The following is an 18,909-nucleotide window of genomic DNA, read 5'->3' on the forward strand; positions in this document are numbered from 1 at the left end:
TAGAATCAAAAATTGTACATTAAATGATGAGAATATAATCGTGCTTATTGTACGTTATTCTCGTATAATTTTTGTTATTTTTTTTTTTTTATATTTGATAAGATAATCTTATCGATTTAACTTAATAGAAATTTAATTAATTTCTCTTTCATTCTCTCTCTCTCTCATTGAATTTTCGAGTTCTTAGTCTTACTCATTTCTTAAATTTAAACTCGAAATTAGTATTTTATCGCGAAAAAGTGTGATAAAAACTTGTAAATTAATATAATATAATTTGTTTGAGTACAAGCTAGATAAAAAAAAAAAAATTATATTAACTAATTGTAAGAATTATAGTTTTCCTCTTTTTACTATAGATAAATATTTTTCTTCTTATATCCTACAAGGAAATACTGTAGACATCTAAAGCTGAAAAGTAGAACTAAATGTTACAGCTGTGGATAAATCATCAGCAGAAGGTAGATTTTTACACGATTTTCCATTAAAATATGACAGAGAAACTTGTCATTTATCAGATGCTGAATTATGTTTTTATTTTAACCAATTAATTAAATTAATTTTATATATGAAACGCTAATTCATATGAACAAATTATTTATGCAAATTAATATTAAAAGTATAACATTTAATATTAAATTATAACATTTTGTGTGAATGAATTAAATTCACAGATGTAATTGTTTTTTTTACTGATTTATTTATTTATTTATTTTTTTTTTTCTACATGACATAATTAAATTTGTGATTATGTACAAAATTGATTATGTACGAATTATACTCTATTAAGAGTTTAAAATTTAATTTTATATGCGAATGAGAAAAAAAAGATCTACAATACTATTTTTATCGCGTTTTCTTTAATTTATTTGGTTAATGAAATTCTCGCGTGAATTTATTTATTATATAAATTTATTATGATCGTGATATGATATAAATGAATTAAAGGTGCATAAAGTTTATTGATTATTGACGAATTTCATTATTGTCGCATTCATAACATTCTTAATCTGACGAAAATTTTTGACGATATCCTGATTCTTAGAGAATATGAAGGGATATAAAACCCGACGTGTAAATAATTACATTTATTTATTTATCAATTTTACAATGTAACAGTGTGTATAGGATACGCTGAATATAGAATAATCTCTTCTTATCGTTTATTAATTAAGGCGATTAGTGTGTAAGTGACTCCGTCGGAACATACATGTATATTATAGCACGTGTGTGACTTATATTGGTCGCGATTAAAAATTCGAACGTTTGCGATTCTCAAATTTATCTTATAGTTTCGCGTTCTGTAGGCTTGAATTCGCGCACTTACTTTCATTCGCGTTGTATAACAATAGATTTGATATTAAGTATCCTGTAACGAAGTAAATTATTGTAAGACGTTAGTTTCTTTTTTTATTTTTACTTCTATGGTACTCGATGCGGATAAGGCCACAATTAGTGTTTCCGCGAGTGCGTCTGTTGCACACTCGTACGCATATATGTATGTATGTCGTATGAGCGTGTATGTGTGCGTATATATGTGTTTTTCTACTCTTTTGTTTTTTTTTTTGCTTTTTTTCAATAAAATAATATGTTATGTGAAAAATTTCGAGTTTGTGTGTGATGTATGTTTATATATGTGTGTATATCGTGCGCGTCCATGCGCGTGTGTGTGTGTGTGGTGTATGTGTGTGTCTTGTCTGTGGATATAGGTGTGTGCGCGCAATTTATACGGGACGATAACGAATCTCTACGACGATATGCGCCTGTTTTTCTCGCAAAAAAAAAAAAGGGGAAAACAGAGAAGAGAAGAGAGCCAGAACATTATTGAGTGATGACATAAAAATATGTATTCTTTATCGTATCTGTCTGCGATTAACGGCACGTGTTCACATAGTTGTGTAATTATTTCAACTTTGTCAATACATATGGAAAATCAGGAAATTTTTTTTTATAAAAATCTCTCGTACGCGGATCGATTTTTATAGCGTCAAATAATTTTTCTACCCAAATTTGAAAATACCGAGATTTCTTTGGAAATATTATTTAATATACGGAAAATATTAGTAATTAGATCATTTTTTTAGAAACTCATTTTTCGATGAGTTTTGTTCACAAATTAATAATAGGAAATACTATAATATTTTAATATTATTTTTTTCCTATTTTGACAGATGTACAGTATTGTACAGAAAGGAAAAGAGAGAGAGGGAGAGAGAGAGAGAGAGAGAGATGTGATGTCAATTGAATAAATTTATGTGAATGTGTAGCGTGCATGTACGTGTATGTATTAAATCATCGTGTTTTTCGGGTGTGTGTAAATTACAGACACAGACACACACATACACACACACGCTATATAAGACTCTCTTTTTGCACGCACATGCGCATATCTCTCTACAATGGTACAAAGCAAAAATGATATTAGTAACATCACGAGAGCACGTATGCGGAACGATTAGGCTTATTTATTATCCTAATCGTTTATATCGATAATCATTTTATTACAGTAAGGCGATTTGATTTCTCTTTATCCAGCTCGCTGGTTGTGTGTATCTTTTTTCTTTCCAGTTCTTATTTCTTTCACTCTTCGATATTTCAACGGGATGATGAAGCAAATCATCTCAAATATAGAAAGATACACGTGTCGGTGTTCTTTTTACAAACACACGTAGAACGAAATAACGAAGACTAATGTCGCTATGACTACGAAGCTATAGAAACGATTCTCGTGTTCTCTCGCGCCGTCTTTCTTTCGATCAACCAGTAAAATCACTATGCTGACCAAGACGAGAACTTGGTCAGAGGATTTTCGACTTTTATCTTTCTCTGGAAAAAAAAGAAAAGAAAAAAAATTGGCGCGAAAAATTTTGTCGAAGTACGTCGGTCGTAAAAATTATCGCGGCTCTGTGTAATGCAGGTTCATTATTATTATATTCATAACTTTTATTATATTTTCCCGCAGTCTCGTCTCTTGATATGACTTCATAAAATTCTTTACCGTCTTCGTGTTGCGTTCGTTTCGCGTCCGAATTGTCAACTAATAAAATCGCGACGACGGTTTCGTTATGGCGTATAATAGAATCCGCTTGACTGTATGGATTCTGCATTCCGGAAGTCCCGCTCCCCCGTTATTTCTCTCTCTCTCTCTCCCCTCGCTTCTCGCCCGTCGATCCCGCTGTCATCCTCGTCGTCGTGAAGTCGTGTTTTACATCAATTTCATTTTGGCGCACTCAGGACAGATAATGTCGTCGCCATCGGTAATAAAACCACGTCCGACCAACGAGGTTTTGCAGCCCGCGCAGATGAAGCAATCATTATGCCAGTGCCTATCCTCGAATGAGATGAAGCGAGTGCCGCCGATACCTGGATCAATCACCGAGTAAAGTTTAAATTAGATTATATAATAATTTGAAAGTTTCAACGTTGCATAACGAATGAAACGTGAAAGAATCTCTAAGAATAAATATGCCTATTAAAAAATCCATTATCATCATCGCGAAAAATAATACATATACACGTATCTGTCGAAGAATTGATTATTTTAATAGAAAAAAACAAGTTTTAAATTCAATAAATCTTTAATTCTTGCGCATTTTCTCAGAGATTCTCAGTTTTTTTTTTTTTAGATGATATTTTTAATTAATTTTTTTAAATGCCAATTTTAATTTATCTGTATTATTTTTTTTTTTTTTAGATATATAATAGGATTTTTTTTTTTTTTTTTTTTTTTTTTTAAATTAAGATTAGAGATTGTGAAATACGTTATAAAATGATACGTACCGGTAATCGGTTTGGAGCAAGCGGTGCATCTCTTGGCGAAAAGCTCGCCAAAGCACTCGGCGCAATACGGTTTGTCATCGCGCGACGTGAATCGCTGTCCCGCCAGGGAGTTGTTGCAGTTGCTGCAAGTGAAGCAGTCTCTGTGCCACGGTTCGTTCTTATATGTCACGCCGCCGCTGGTGATAATCTGCGATAAGGTAATATTTTTTTTTTTATAGATCTTCTTACAGGACACATCGTTTCATATCGTAATTTATCGCGCGACGAGTTTCTTCCTAGATATTCAATAAGGCATACGTATTGTATTTCAAGAGTCGAGTCCTCTCAGTACAAAGTATTTATAAAAATTGCAAAAATTAAATAACTGACAATCTTAGAGAATTAGAGAGAAGACAGCGTTTGCCATACAAAAGATAGATTAACATATTACACAAAAATAAATATAAGCCCCGAAAATAAAAGAAAGAGTCTATAGATAATATACTAATCGATATATTGTCTGAGTCAATATTTAATGAGATTCATATAACTATAAAATATCTACATTTATTTATAGCAATTATATCTCGTCAATTTATCAGATTGAAAAATTTATGGTTTTCCGTTTAACGAGATCTTATTTTCAATTCCTCTATGCATTCGTTTTTTTCACGATATTTAATAAATGAATGCGAGACGCGAACGCAAAGTAATCGCCGACGCAGTGAAAGGGGTAGCTCACCTTGTTGCATTTAACACACCGGGTGGCGAATTTGTCCTCGTAACATCCGGCACAGTAAATCTCCTGTTCGCGCGGGATGAAGCTCTTCGTGCCGATCGGATTCTTGCAAACCACGCAGCAGAAACATTTCTCGTGCCATTGTCTGGTCTTATATTCCATCTTCTTAGTGCCTGAAACATATGAGCATGAAAATTGATATAAAAATAATGCTAAATAGTTTACTTAAAATATCGTATCTCTCTTTGGAAATTAAACAAAACTCAAATTTAATTTATATTGATCAAGTTTGCTTGCGGAAAAAAAGAAATTAATATGTCGTGTTATTATTATTATATTTAAAATATAATATAGAAAATTTTTCATTAATTTTTCTTTTAATTTTTTTTTTTTAGATTCATAATCATTTTATTATTATTAAAATTCTTCCTGCATGTTTATTGAATTTGTCGTTTCTTAATTAGTCACGAGAATACGGTGCTCGCTGATTGCATGCCGGCAAGAGAGAACCATCATATAAAATTCAAATTACTACCTATATGTAAATAAGTGCAACGGAGGTCGTTGTCCGCGTTTTAGCGTCTAGACAGATGATGGTTGCATGCGGCGACTGACGGGCTGCAAGTTCGTAATCGCGTGTATCGTATCACGTTCCCGTATTGAGGATTGACTGTTTTTTTCTTTTTTTTTTTTTTTTGCAATTAACACATGCACAGGTGCAGGCAGTCGCGTGGGAACAAGAACAATCGGACCGAAATTAACGGCACTTTGGAGATTGCCGATCAGCAATTAAAGAAACTTAAATTATTCACATATATAAGATTTTTATCCAGAAAGGAAGATACGCCGAGATATAAATATGGCCAGGTAACTTGGAAATTTTAGTGAAGAAAAAATTTTTTTTTCATAGAGAGAGAGAGAGTTATATTAAATACATGATAAATTATTAAATATATAATAAAATTATCTGTTAATATGTCACCAACTGACAATGAGATTATATAGTATTTAACACAATATCTCTCTAATTTTTTTTCATCAATATCCTTGATTGATATTTAGGGATATTAAAGGGACATCTCTGATGATTCAGTGCTCGATGAGATATGGTTTCAGTGTTAAAAAATATATTTCGATGAATCATACGCGCAGAAATAAAAGCGTCTTTAGACTTTAGTCTTTAGTATATCTGTAAAATTGAAAATGATCATGTGGTGATCCTAAAAATTGTTTTGCTTGTTGCAAGATTATCATAATCTAGAGCTAAAAATGAGATGGTTACTTTGTGTTCTCTTTAAGATTAGGAATATTATGCGAAGAACGTGACTTGACGCTACCTAGTTGACGAGTATTGTCAGCTCGTTATCATTGTCACGTCCTGGCCTGCGATTTGAGAAATGGTCAGATAATATCCAAGATCATTGACTAGGAAATGCAAACGTATTGTTTGCCGTTAATGTCGTGAATGAATTTGCGTACTTCAAAACTGAAATTTTTGCCAGCGCGATTGTAATATTATAAATATATACATGCTATTTATAATGCATGAAATAACTACGGAACATGTGTAAGATAACCGTCGTAATTTTTTATAAATACCAACATTTTTAACGATAGTAGATAATGATAAAATCCGATTCACACAACCAATCGATCGATGAATTAAATTTATTTATACGGACTTTGATCGAGGCATTATAATGTGGGCGTTTACTCTGTCTCTTTTTCGCGTTTCTCATTTTTTTTTCCTCTACGTCCGAGGGACAAGAAGACGAATTAATAACTCTATTTCGAAAGGTGAGCTAAGACGCCGGGCAAACGACACACTTAAATGTGACATTAAATATGATATAACGTGTCTCATGAATCATCAGCTCAATTCTAAATGTTTACGACGTGGGATCACGTCTGTGAAGGATGACAGTTCGATGACGATTGAAGAGCTTCTTTCATTAAAAACATACTCGAGTCTCGCCTTCCTTTCTTTTAAGGTATATAGGCAGGAACATAACGGCATCGTAAAACGCGAACTTTATCGAAATTAAATTCTAAGCTCTTGTTAAATTGAGCTCTCGTAATATCTGAAGAACTCTTACCGTACCGAGAGAGTTGCGTTTGCATTACCATATATCGATGAATATACAAGTGTGATAATCCTCCCCCCTATCATCACCAATGTAGACGTTGATTAATGAAGAGCGCAAGTGTCTACTGGCTAATTACTTATTACGGATCAACTTATTAAATTATTCATTCGAAGTACTAACGTAACTTAACTCATTTAACTTAGAATAATTCGTTAAAATCAATAGATATAAAAAATTGGCTGTAAACGTTATACAGACACGATTATTTTTTCAATATTCATAATAAATATTATATTAAAATTAAAAAATATTTATATTATATAAATATAATTCTCTGGGGGTATTTTTATTTATATAATTTATGTTTTTTTACGTAAATAATTTTTTTTTTTTTTTCGAAATTTTAATTAGACACCTGAAATTTTAATATTTACAGCTATTCTGTTTTAATTTGACGACACGAGGGACGCGCTAAAGATTCCCGTATGTTCGCATATCTTTCGTATATGATACGTTGCCTTGTGGACCACTATGACTCAAGCGAAGATTCGTGACATCACGTAAGCCATGCAATATCACCGTATATGTATAAAGCTGATGATCCAAGGTCGATGTGGTAATCTTCCGCGCGCCGCGTTAATCCATTCGCGTTACAAATGGGATTTGCATAAAATTACACACCTTCATTAACTCATCGACATAAAATATTTATATGTAATTTACATATAAAATATTCTTTTATACGTAATCTTATCCGCGTCGAATTTTAATCTTTTAGAATATACGGATTATTTTAAAAACAATAATATTTTATAGATTTATAAATCGATTAAATGAGAAAGTTTGTCGTTAGAGTCTGTGGCTACAATAATGGAGGGTCTGTATTTTTTAGATACGCAATAATAATTTAATATTATTTAAATGTGCAATTTTTTTTAATAATATAAAATATATAGGATATCCCTGACGTGGAATGTTAGATGTTTTTTTAATCGCGACGTTAACACCGATCTACTTATGCTTATTCGTTTCTCCTCTGGTCGGATGAGTAACAGAAACACTATCAATTTCCTCAAAAACTTAATTATCATAATCTCTCTTTCTGGTGCTCGCTAATCATTAACGCGATCATTCAAACGAATTTTACGATTATCACTCGTCAAATTGGTAACACGCTCTCGGTAAACCGATTATACCGAGAGGTGGAAGCTACCGTATCTACGTCAAGTCTAAATATAATTCAATTCAGAAGCAGAAGTTACGTCGGTCGAAAAATTTCCTCACCCAGACAAATTCCGTTTCACATCAAATGGAAAGCAAAGATGAAATTATAAACTGTTCTCATATATATCTGTTTGCAAGTAATAATTTATTTTTGTAAATTGTAATTTAATTTAGTTTTATTTTTAATCGTGTCTTTTGGCTCTTAAAACTTAACTGAACTGATAATAGATTAATGATATTTATTTATAAATATATATCTTGATGGGCGAATAAGTAACGTTAGCATTATTTATTCTCCATTTGATTAATGGAGGTTGTAGTTTTTCTTTTTTCTTTTTTAAATATAATTTGATGTCAAATATTTACATTCTTATGTAAATGAGATCCAAATCTTATATTAGAGATCGCGACGAACGGAAGAGATATCGCAACTCGATAATGATATATTTGTTCGAATATACTACCGCCGATTGATATTCAAACATGAACAATATATATAAATCTATTTGCCATTACGACTGGTGATATCACTCATATTAATACATCGATATCGGTACTCTTGTCCCAATGGAGTCATGCGATATGCGATTTCGATAATCTCGCGCGTGTAATTGCATCCATGTTTTTTTTTTACCGTTTCAGCAATATGACATGTATACACAAGACAGTTTATTATAAATTGCACAACTGTCCGCTTGTTTCTCTTCGTACATACACAGTATTGCGCATTAAACTTTCTGACGAGACGATCGAAACGAGGTGCCCATATATTTTTTCATCACAAAACACGTCGACGCAGATTTTTGTTCACACTAAAGCGAATTTCAATGTATTTCGCAATGATTTATGTCAATCGTTATATAGGATCGCGCTGACAATGTCTGATTATATTTGCGCGAACAAATTAGATTGCATCGGAACAAACAACATGTTATCGAACGAAAAAAATATCTTTTCGATAACGCCATTTGCATAATTTTAGCGGATATTTTTCTAATTTAATTCTACAAAAATGCTTAATAACAAAATAATTACAATCAATTATTGTTTTATATATTGGAAATTAATCGCAAATTCCTTTTCTTCATTCACCAGATAATTCTGTTTAAAATGTCAATAGAAAATCTCGATAGTATGCAGCTTAGTATTTTTAATACCACATGCTATCCGATTCGATGTTTACGATATGGTGAGTCACGTTTGCAATAAAATCAATCATAGATACGCGAGTCGTCACCCAAAGCTGCTCGTTTACACGTTCAAGGCTTTCTTCCACTTCTTTTTAATGATTCATATCTAATGTTGATTTGGATTTTTTGAGTTACAAACAATTAAAAATCTACAAATTTTATCAATAAAGCTTGAAGGATACAAATAAACAAGAAAAAAAGTATGTTTTTTAATCGACAAATTTATTAGACTTTTTTTTTTTTTTTTTTTTAATTTAATTAATTTATAATTTATCATAAAAATATTTAAAATTTCATACTATTTATATAACAAAAGAATCGGTTGGGATATGTTTGAAGAAATGTATTACCTTAGGTATACGAAAGTAGAAACTTAAAAAAGTATTTTAAAAATTATATTGAATTTTCTTTCATTAAGAATAAAAAAGATAATATTTAATATAAAACACATTTTTTTTTTTTACTTAAGAATTATTATGAATTGTAAAGAAAGAAAATATTTAATCAATTTTTTGAATATTTATTTGTTGAGAAAAAGTTGGTTCTAATTTTATAAAGTAATTGGTAATGAGAGGTAACGATATGCAGAAACATTTCGTATTTTTTTTTTTTGTATTAACTATCAGCATAATCGATTTTTTAATTCAATCACGTAGCGATTTTAAACCTGTCATTGAACAATAGACGCGCACATTTGTGAGAGCAATAAGATCGCGCTAATATGGTCTTCATATAGGAAAGATTAAATGCAAATTGATTGAATGCCATTATAATATTTTAATTATTTATTTCATGATCGCGTTTTCTGCGCTTTCACATAATAAACAGCCCGGTAATATCTGATACAATTTGTACTTAATGCTAATATAATTAATATTTAATCGTGATTTTTTTTGCATTTATATGCTTATTATTTTTACTTAACGACGATATCTGTTTATAAATCAAATGTGATGGAGAATCTGTCGAGGAAACGCGATTTAACATGCCTAACAAATTAAACTAGCATCATTAATAATTTAACCGTCAAGTATGTGCAAATTATTTTCATAAAAGCAAAAATAATATTTCATGCATGCAAATATAATCGTAAAAGTAAGTGTTTTTTTTTAATTTCCATGAAAAATAAATCTTTTTTATTTCCATAAGAAACCTATTATGCTTATCGGATTAAATTGTCTTTTTTAACGGTTTCTCGAGATTAATACGCGATTTACGGTCTCGAAAAAATCAAAGTTATTTTTATGGATGATTCTCTTTCGCGTGCCTTCGCGTTGACGATATTACGAAGCGGCTGATTTGAATAACCATATTTACCAGCTACATCTTTGTTCGTATCGCGCGTGATTAAATTCAGAGAATAAAAATATGTCTAAAGCAGCATTTGCGTCGCGAAATCGCGATTTTCTCGCGATCCTCTGCTTGTTCTGCGATTTTATGTAAATATTTGTCAGATTCAAACGCAACCATTTTAAACATAAGCCACACGCGGACACATACGCGGCGGGGATATTCGCTGGTAATCTTCCATACGAGCATTATCATCGATGATAAAAGGGAAGGAACCGATAATTGCAAAACAAATGCATTAGCGTCAGGGTAAACTAAATGCTGCGATAAAGTCAAGCGGATGCGTCATCATTATCATCATCGATCCATTATCGGTTTATTCAAGAATTAAAGCTTTGCATCAGACGGTAATTTGCAAGGTGGTCTCTCTCTCTCTCTCTCTCTCTCCCTCCCTTTCTCTCTTTCTCTTTCATTTTCTTTCACTACATAGATTATCCAACTGGTTCGGATTTAGCATCAGCTGGTTTTATTTGAGGAATTTTGACAGAAGGTATATTTTTATGTATCGGTCTCGGTTTTGCACTCGCATTTTGCAACGCATGTATAAGAGGCTAGATAAAAGATTCGTCTTTAGATAGATCATATGAAATGCATATTTGCAAATTTTAACGATGTATATATATATATATATATACAATATCATCCCATTATTAATTCTCGTCCTTCTTAATTCTCGATTCTTGATCGATTTATCTGAGAGAGACGTATTACTAAATAATTTTTCAACTTATGTCAAATATCAAATATAAAATTTTTCTGTCAAATCAAGCTATTAAATTTAATGGTTCTATACATGATATATTTTCAGTGTATCTTTAAAAGTATTTTCCACGATAATTGTATCTGCAGCTTATAATCGCATTATGATAGAGTGTCACGCGAATTACTGCAGCACGTTTAATAACATTGAGTAGAAAATTGATTGTAATGTAAAACCGTTTTCATTTCAAGTAAAGTTTTTCAAGAAACTATTAGCACGCTATATTATATACGTTAACGATGAAACAAATTAACGTGTCGCGTCTTCTTCGAGCTGATCGATATAAGAAATATCATTGTCTCGTTTAAAGAAGCCGTCTCAATTCTTTCCCGCGATTATTCGCGCTGTCTTTGCAAAGCCAGACCGAGAGTATAAACGAAATATAGCCGCGATATTAATATCACATTATAATTATAATATTAATAAATATATTAATCATTAAATCATATTGTGGCACTTGAAACGAACGCGATCATCGCGATCACCTGGATCTGCTTTCTTCGGGTCACCGATCAGGCAATCCTTGCCTAGGCAGCATCTGAACTTAGGATCGCCCTCCATAGGGAACATACTAAAGATCGCGACATCCTCGTCCTTCTCCATCGCCCGCCTGATCCTCTCATCGCCCACTGTCTTCGTTCGCAGGTGTAGCTTGCTCGACAGCCGTTCACTCAACGCGTCAGTGGCCATATTTCTTCTCGGAATTGAATTTTTCTCTCCTTCTCTCTCAGAATATTTATGCAAACAAACACGCTTGCATTCACCGGCTATTGCAAAGTTTACACGAGACGTGAACTTATTGAAACAGAACCTTCTTTAATCGCTGCTCTGCGTCGAACGCGATTGGGCCTGACTTGCAATCATGATCGACAATTTGGAAATGAAAATTGGCGCGGATAAATTATGATTATTTTTAATTAAAGTATTTTTTTTTTTTTTTTTTATATGAACGAAACTATTGTTCTTCGAAGATTCATTCGAATTATCATTTCAATCCTAGGTTGTAAATTTAATCATTTGTTTGTCCTATGGAATAATCGGTAATCGAATTAACGAAACGTCGAAATAAATCGCGAGGAGAGAAAGGAGAGAGAGAGAGAGAGAGAAAGAGAGAACCGGAGCCCGATGCCGAATAATCAAACGTTAGCGAATCGAACGTGTGCGATTGGGACGAGGTCTTGCGAGCCACTGAAGGCAAGAACACCGCTCTTCGGTTCTCGCTGGAGTCACCGTTGCGAGCAGGCGCAACGTGTGTTCCCATGCGATAACTTGATCGCTATACAACCAAGAGAGACATTCTACACCATCCCTCGTTATGCCCACGGATTATATCTGCAAGCGCATCTCCAGATTTTGATCGTGAAGCTACACTGATCGAAAAGGTTTTGTCATTTAGAGATTCGATTCTGACCATATTTTCAACATTTCAGTCAAGAGAAATTTATTCTTTCGACATTTTATTCTTATCGAATTATGCCAAGTGTATACAATTTTTAATATGGTAAAGTTTATCTCACTTACACATAGAACAATGGAAATTAAAAAAATAATGTTTATATTAATAAATATTTCTAACGTTTTGGTGACTAATATTATTAATATTATTAAAGAATATTTCGTTCTTGATTAAAATATTTCTATCGCGATCAGTAGCAAGTTTTTCAAGGATTCTGCATATCGTCAACATTGATTATCGATTGATTTATGAATTGGAATTGTATCCACTTAACGCGATCATAGTGTTACCATATATAGGTTTGCGCAGAATTACCATATCAATTTTAACAATGGACTTTGCCTGATTTCGAATCAATTTTTTTCTCTTCAACTAAGATATTAATGCAGTACTTGAAAAGTCTTGAAATTATAAATAAATGATTGAATGTGTGTGTGTGGAAAAATTTTTTCGCGAATCAAGCTATTAATAAAAATAGCAAATAATGATTCCAAATTGAAATTTATCTTAAAAGAAAATAGATTAATTTTTTTTTCAGTACCGATTTATAATTAAATAGTTGCAAAAACTGAAGTACAATATATTGAGATTATTTTGTGTAAGTAAAAATAATTACATAATATATATATATATATATATATGTATAATTATTTTATTTTTAATATGAAAATCTTCTCGATCATTAATTGAGCGTTTTACTGTCTGTAAACTATTATCTCCCGATTTTGATAAACTAAGGTCCAAAGCTTTATCTCGAAAAGACACTTTTGTAGTCACTAAACGAGTCATTTTCTCTGTTTTTTTTTTTTTTTGTTATTTTTTTCAATCCGTAATTCGGAAAATATGCTTTATATGGTCCTTAATTCTTCAATCGCCATCGAAGGAAGAAAGCAAGGACAGAGACAGAGAACACACGAGAAATATCGGGCAGATTGCATGTTCGCGGTATCATTAATCCGATCCCGTTTTATAAGCGATTTCAGAGATTGATATGCAGTTTGCAATATGTCGAGTCCCGGACACGTACTGGCACCGAATCATTCGCGCCAACGATTCCTCGATCGGCTCTAATATCGGCGCTCCTTTATTATCTACCAAGGGTGAAATTGAGATTCGCTCCGAGCCGTCTGACCTTTCCCAATGTGTCACGCAAATTATTCCTAACGAGCGGATATGTTGCGAAAATAGCACGAGCCGAATCTTGATAATTATGTTAAACTATTTTTAAAATATACACACAGAACGCGTTTCTTTAAATTTATATCTATTTATATAAATAATTATTTAGTTTATATATAGTAAAAATTTGTATTTAATAATTGAGATAAGTAATAATTTATCGGGATGAAAATTACTGTTCTGCGAAATTTCTTGATATCAAAAGCATAGTTTTCCATAAAAAAAAAAAAACCCCTGAATCTTTTTTTTTTTTTTAATTCAAGATAAATTTCTCTCATCTCTTTTATCTCACCTTCAAATTTATATCTTTTTGAATGGTTATAAATATTCAAATTGCGTCCAGTTTATGTAGAAAAGGAATTTTTCTCACATCTTTTATCTTATCGGTATCAAGATAAATCGATTCTTTTGAGCGCTTAAATATTGAGATTATATCATATTAATCTTGAATAGAAACAACATTTACGTTTATCCAGTCTTGGAGACAACAACGGTGCTCATCGTTGTTTCCTATAATAATTTTTAAGTGTTCGTATGAGCCATATTATAATATAAGCCATCGATTGCGCAGTCTTAGTTGCGTGTGTGTGTGTGGGTGGACACAATTTCTGAGAACGAGAGAGAGAGAGAGAGAGAGAAAGGTAGCTGCAATTTAATTAAAATGTTTATGCAGAATAATTTAACGTCGCTAATAAAGGACTGACGAATTAGATATAAAAAGAATGACTTGCTCTCAATTTCAAAATGGCTTACGATAATTGGCCTGTGTCTGGAGTCTCGGGCAGCCTTGACTCAGTTACCTTAATAAGAAACACCAAATACAAGATCTATATTGCTCTTCTCTTTCTCGATCGTCCATGCTCCGTGCCTGACACCATGAATCACTGTCTGGGAACGATTCGCCGATGATCGATCAAAAACAGGTGTTAATAATGAAGATTGTAGGTGAAAATTATTAAGAGATTCGTTACCAAACTCGACCTTTCATTCTTTATCGTGATTATTAACTCTTCGTATCTCTATCTCTTTTTACGAATTATATTACTCTCACGTTTATTCGCATTTTATGACGTAAATTAATGATGCGTGATTATTCAGACGTAAAACGACACTGATAGCTGATCAATCGAAGTATTTATCGTTTACATTATATGTATCACGTTGGTCATTTCATATTATGGATGGCATATTTATATATTTAAATATATTTATATATATTTATATATTTAATTATATTTATACGTTCGCATTCTTATTGCCTTACAGAAGCAGGCTCAATCTTGTTAGAATTTAATGACGCTATAAATTTTTTACAATGCAGTAAATTGCAGATTATTAGCGACTCATAAAATCCATAAACATATTCAGGTTTCTGGAACACGCGTATTTCAACTTTCTATTTTTCCTACTTTTACTTAAGAGATGAAAAAGAGAGAGAGAGAGAGAGAGAGACAGGAAGAATATATATTTTTATATGCGTTGTAAACTGTCATTGCAACAATTACAAATAGTATCCACAAGAATAGAGAAGAATATTTTTTCTCCGATAATTAAATTTTGATAAAAAAATGCAATGTATGAAAAATGCAATTATCTTAAATTTTCTGAAATTTCAAGTGGCTTGTTCAGTGTTTTGTACAGAATTAAAAAAAAATACACACAACTTTATATTCTCATTGTTCATGCGCATACTATAAGTAGCTATAAGCGGATGCAATATCCGCGTCGGATATAAATATCTGATGAATATAATTTGAAAAAGCAGCTACAAAGTCCTATGATTTTAAGAGCTTTCTTCATGTCGGAGAAGATTGGCTTATGCGATACTAAAAGGATTACATACCAGCACGGAAGATTTCGCCACATCCATCGCAACGGCTGGCGAATTGGGCGTCGTAGCAGTTGCCGCAATAGATCTTGTCCAACTTGCTACCAAACTGTTTGTCCACCAAAGACACTCTGCATCTATTGCAGAGGAAGCAGGCTTCATGCCAATGCTTGTCCTTATACGACAGATCCTGAAAACGAGGGGACAGATCACATTAATTTTTTTTTTTTTCCCCCAATTTAAACTTATTTCTTTTCAATTTTTATTTTACATGTTTTATTTCATATGTAACTTTCAATTGTTGAAAATCAGTTATTGTTATCGGTATTGTTATACAATAGCCTCTTTCGTCAGATGTATCTGATCTCAAAAAAAATTGTTCGCCCGTTCAGGATGACATAGATCGCGAACAAGAGTTAAAATCGCAGAAATCTTTTTACGATTAACATAAAATGATATATATTGCGGGATTTTAAGTCAACCTTTCTTAAGTACGCAGTATCACGTGTATCGCCGTATCTCGATAAAGTTAATAATTTCAACGGAAACCGTTGCGGATCCTGCGGTTATATTTTTCGCGAAAATTATTAAATCATGTAAATTACATAATCGCATAATACGCGGTGATGATTATCACGAGGATAGTAACACGTGTCCTCACTTACCCGCTATGGGTCGATGATTCTTTGCGCGTAGGAGCGAACGAAATATTATTATAATAATAGCGATCGCGCGTGCGAGAGAGAGAGAGAGAGAGAAGGGGGGGGGGGGAATCGGTGCTCGAAGCCGATACCCGGCACCTGCATCATCGCTTCTATTTCTAGAAATGAGTAAGTCAACGCCCATGCCTCTCCATCTATTGACACCTGGTCTCGTAATCATTCGACGGCCGCTAATTGCGTCTTTGGGCTGTACAACGGACGTAGAAGTAATTTATCGTTCGCGTACGCGTCAAAGTGTATAACATGGGCTGAAGAACGTTAAGAAGGACACACAATTTTACGAGGGATTTTGAACTTATCGTTAGTCGCGTTCGTTGGAATAAATGTATTATTTTCATATATATATATATATATATAATATGAAAGAAATTTTTAAAATTATTCATTGCGCTATTGTCACATTATATTGGTCACGACTGAAATTATTTAGTATCAAATTGCGACTTTTCTTTTTGTTTTGTTTTTTTCAAAATTATTTTATTCGAGAAAAAAATTCAGATTTTTAAAAATAGATGTAGAGAGACCCGAGTTTTTTTTTTTTTTTTTTTTTTCAACAAATCACATATAAAATACTTTTCATATGGCAGAAAAGTATCTACCTTAGAGTCAATGCCGATGATTTTGCTGCATTCCTCGCAGCCATTGGCGAATACGCTCTCGTAGCACTTGATGCAGTAAGGATGCTCGTCTCTGAGAACGTAACGCTGTCCTGTTAGGGATTCGTCGCACTGCCAGCAACAGAAATGGCCGCTATGCCAATCCTTGTTCATCGCCTTTGTGTATTCGCCACTGAAAATCAACTGCAATGCAAATACCAAGCGTTTAGAATTCACGAGATACACGAGTTATTTGTAAAAAATCAATTTCAGAACTTTTACATCGATCGATTATTTCGTATCGAATTTGATCTTTATGTGAATCATTTCGCTTTATTTTAAGAAAGAGAATACTTAATATACGACAACTTTATTGCGATATTAATTATGATACTAAAATATGCAATGTTGATATCGGTAATTCTATCCGTATCGTACAATACTTGTCTTCTCGAAGAAGTATAAATTTTAATCACGGGTTAATCTACTGCAAGTTAATTTGCCCCGAAAAATTGGTGAACTCCAATTGTAAGAATTAAGAATCTAAATCAAATTTTTAATATACATCTTTAGCAGACTACGTTTCCACACCTAGTTGTGGAAATGTTGATGTCATATATTGAGAGGAAATGTCACACACGGTATATAGTCGTTTTTCAAGATGTTTTCTCACAATTTTAAAGTGAAACGTTCAAGAATTTCCGGAGATAGCACGGTAAGGAAATGGCATGCTTCTCTCATTGTGTTTCCCTATCGTTTTGTTGTCTAGTCGAGAGTTCTTCGATCGTGCTTTCTCGATTGTGGCGCGATTATGGCGAACGGAATTGTTGGTTCGTGCTGGTAATATGTACCTTGGATGAGTGCTGTTGTATGTGCTGGCTGAGTATTTCTGTACAAAGTCATATCTATCGTGACATGCGTATGACTGTACAAATCTTGTCTCGATCGCTTTTTGTCGCGCGAATCAACCGAAAGTGTTCTCTTTTGCTTTCTTAAGGGCACCTATATATATGTTTTTATCAGTCTTGGCAGAGTCATTAATTTTTGCATAAAAAAAACATGGAATCATTTCCACTACACACTTATTATAAAGTAAATACTTTACAAGCAATAAATAATGATTTCTTAAAGGCTGATAAAAATGATAGAACATCTTTCTTCTTCTCGAGTTCCTGAAGTGCCTGGATGTGGCAAGTACGTATCGAAATTATGGCTTGAAGTCACGAAATGTCAGAGGACATCCGGAGGAAATTATTCTCGGCGAGCGATATCGTTTTAGATATGGGAAGCCGTGATCCTTGCGTGAACGAGATAGAAACGCGGTGTCCAAAGTTAATCTTTCTTTATTCACGAGTATTTTTGGCTGCTCGTAAATCGCTTCAAGTTCGTAACGAGTGAACCGGGTAAAAGAGAGTGTTTACGAGATTAATTGCGCTTTCAGGCACAATCGAAACGGGCTGTATTGCTTACTTCAATTTCCACGCAATACGGTTATAATAGTTTATGCAATTAATTTTAAAGAGTAAGAGAGAGAGAGAGAAAGAGAGAGATTAAATAAAATTGAACTAAATTAAGATCGATATAATTTTTATAATATCATATTTTAATACTTCATGAAAATACTTCCTATATTTATTCGCATCGATGGAAATGCGACGATTGTCAGGAATGCAATTTTTTTTCCGCGTTTGTAATATCAAATATTTAAATTAAGTTCATTATTTTTTAATGATTCTTGATCATTAATTTGTTATCGTTTTCTTACTTATCGAAGAAAAAGATTCACTTTACCAAGCTCAGCTTCGAGCTTGAAGCGCAACCGAATTATTTACGTTGTTTAAGCTACCGTCACTATATCGCTATCGCGGGGCTAACGTTCTTAATATCCCGTTCTTGACGGATGTGGATCGCGAGCGGATCGATCGGTAATCACAATGACGACGACGGATCGCCGTTAAGAGGAGCAAGAAAGAAGAAGAGATGATAAAAAGAGGCTTTGCGGGTCTGCCGGACTATATCGTC

General features: G+C 32.9%; 1 protein-coding gene across 12 annotated transcripts in view; it reads right to left on the minus strand.

Annotated features, from left to right (window-relative positions):
- Positions 1 to 1,072: 1,072 nt before the first annotated feature.
- The window catches only part of Lmpt (four and a half LIM domains protein limpet), a 112,520-nt gene continuing 94,683 nt past the window's right edge, over positions 1,073 to 18,909 (minus strand). For 9 of the 12 annotated variants that reach the window (XM_070296501.1, XM_070296499.1, XM_070296500.1 and 6 more), the window contains 5 exons: positions 16,891 to 17,091; positions 15,585 to 15,759; positions 4,499 to 4,668; positions 3,778 to 3,964; positions 1,073 to 3,360 (listed from right to left, as the gene is read on the minus strand). In XM_070296501.1, the coding sequence (XP_070152602.1) occupies positions 3,203 to 3,360; positions 3,778 to 3,964; positions 4,499 to 4,668; positions 15,585 to 15,759; positions 16,891 to 17,091 (891 nt within the window). In that variant the 3' untranslated portion in view covers positions 1,073 to 3,202. Of the gene's footprint in view, positions 3,361 to 3,777; positions 3,965 to 4,498; positions 4,669 to 11,591; positions 12,580 to 15,584; positions 15,760 to 16,890; positions 17,092 to 17,738; positions 18,382 to 18,909 lie in introns of those variants that run through there. The other 3 variants (XM_070296504.1, XM_070296503.1, XM_070296505.1) reach the window with 3 other exon arrangements.

This window comes from Polyergus mexicanus, unplaced genomic scaffold (genome assembly GCF_030449975.1).
Source record: "Polyergus mexicanus isolate NDT 795.1 unplaced genomic scaffold, iyPolMexi1.0 SCAF_5, whole genome shotgun sequence".
NCBI lineage: Eukaryota > Metazoa > Arthropoda > Insecta > Hymenoptera > Formicidae > Polyergus > Polyergus mexicanus.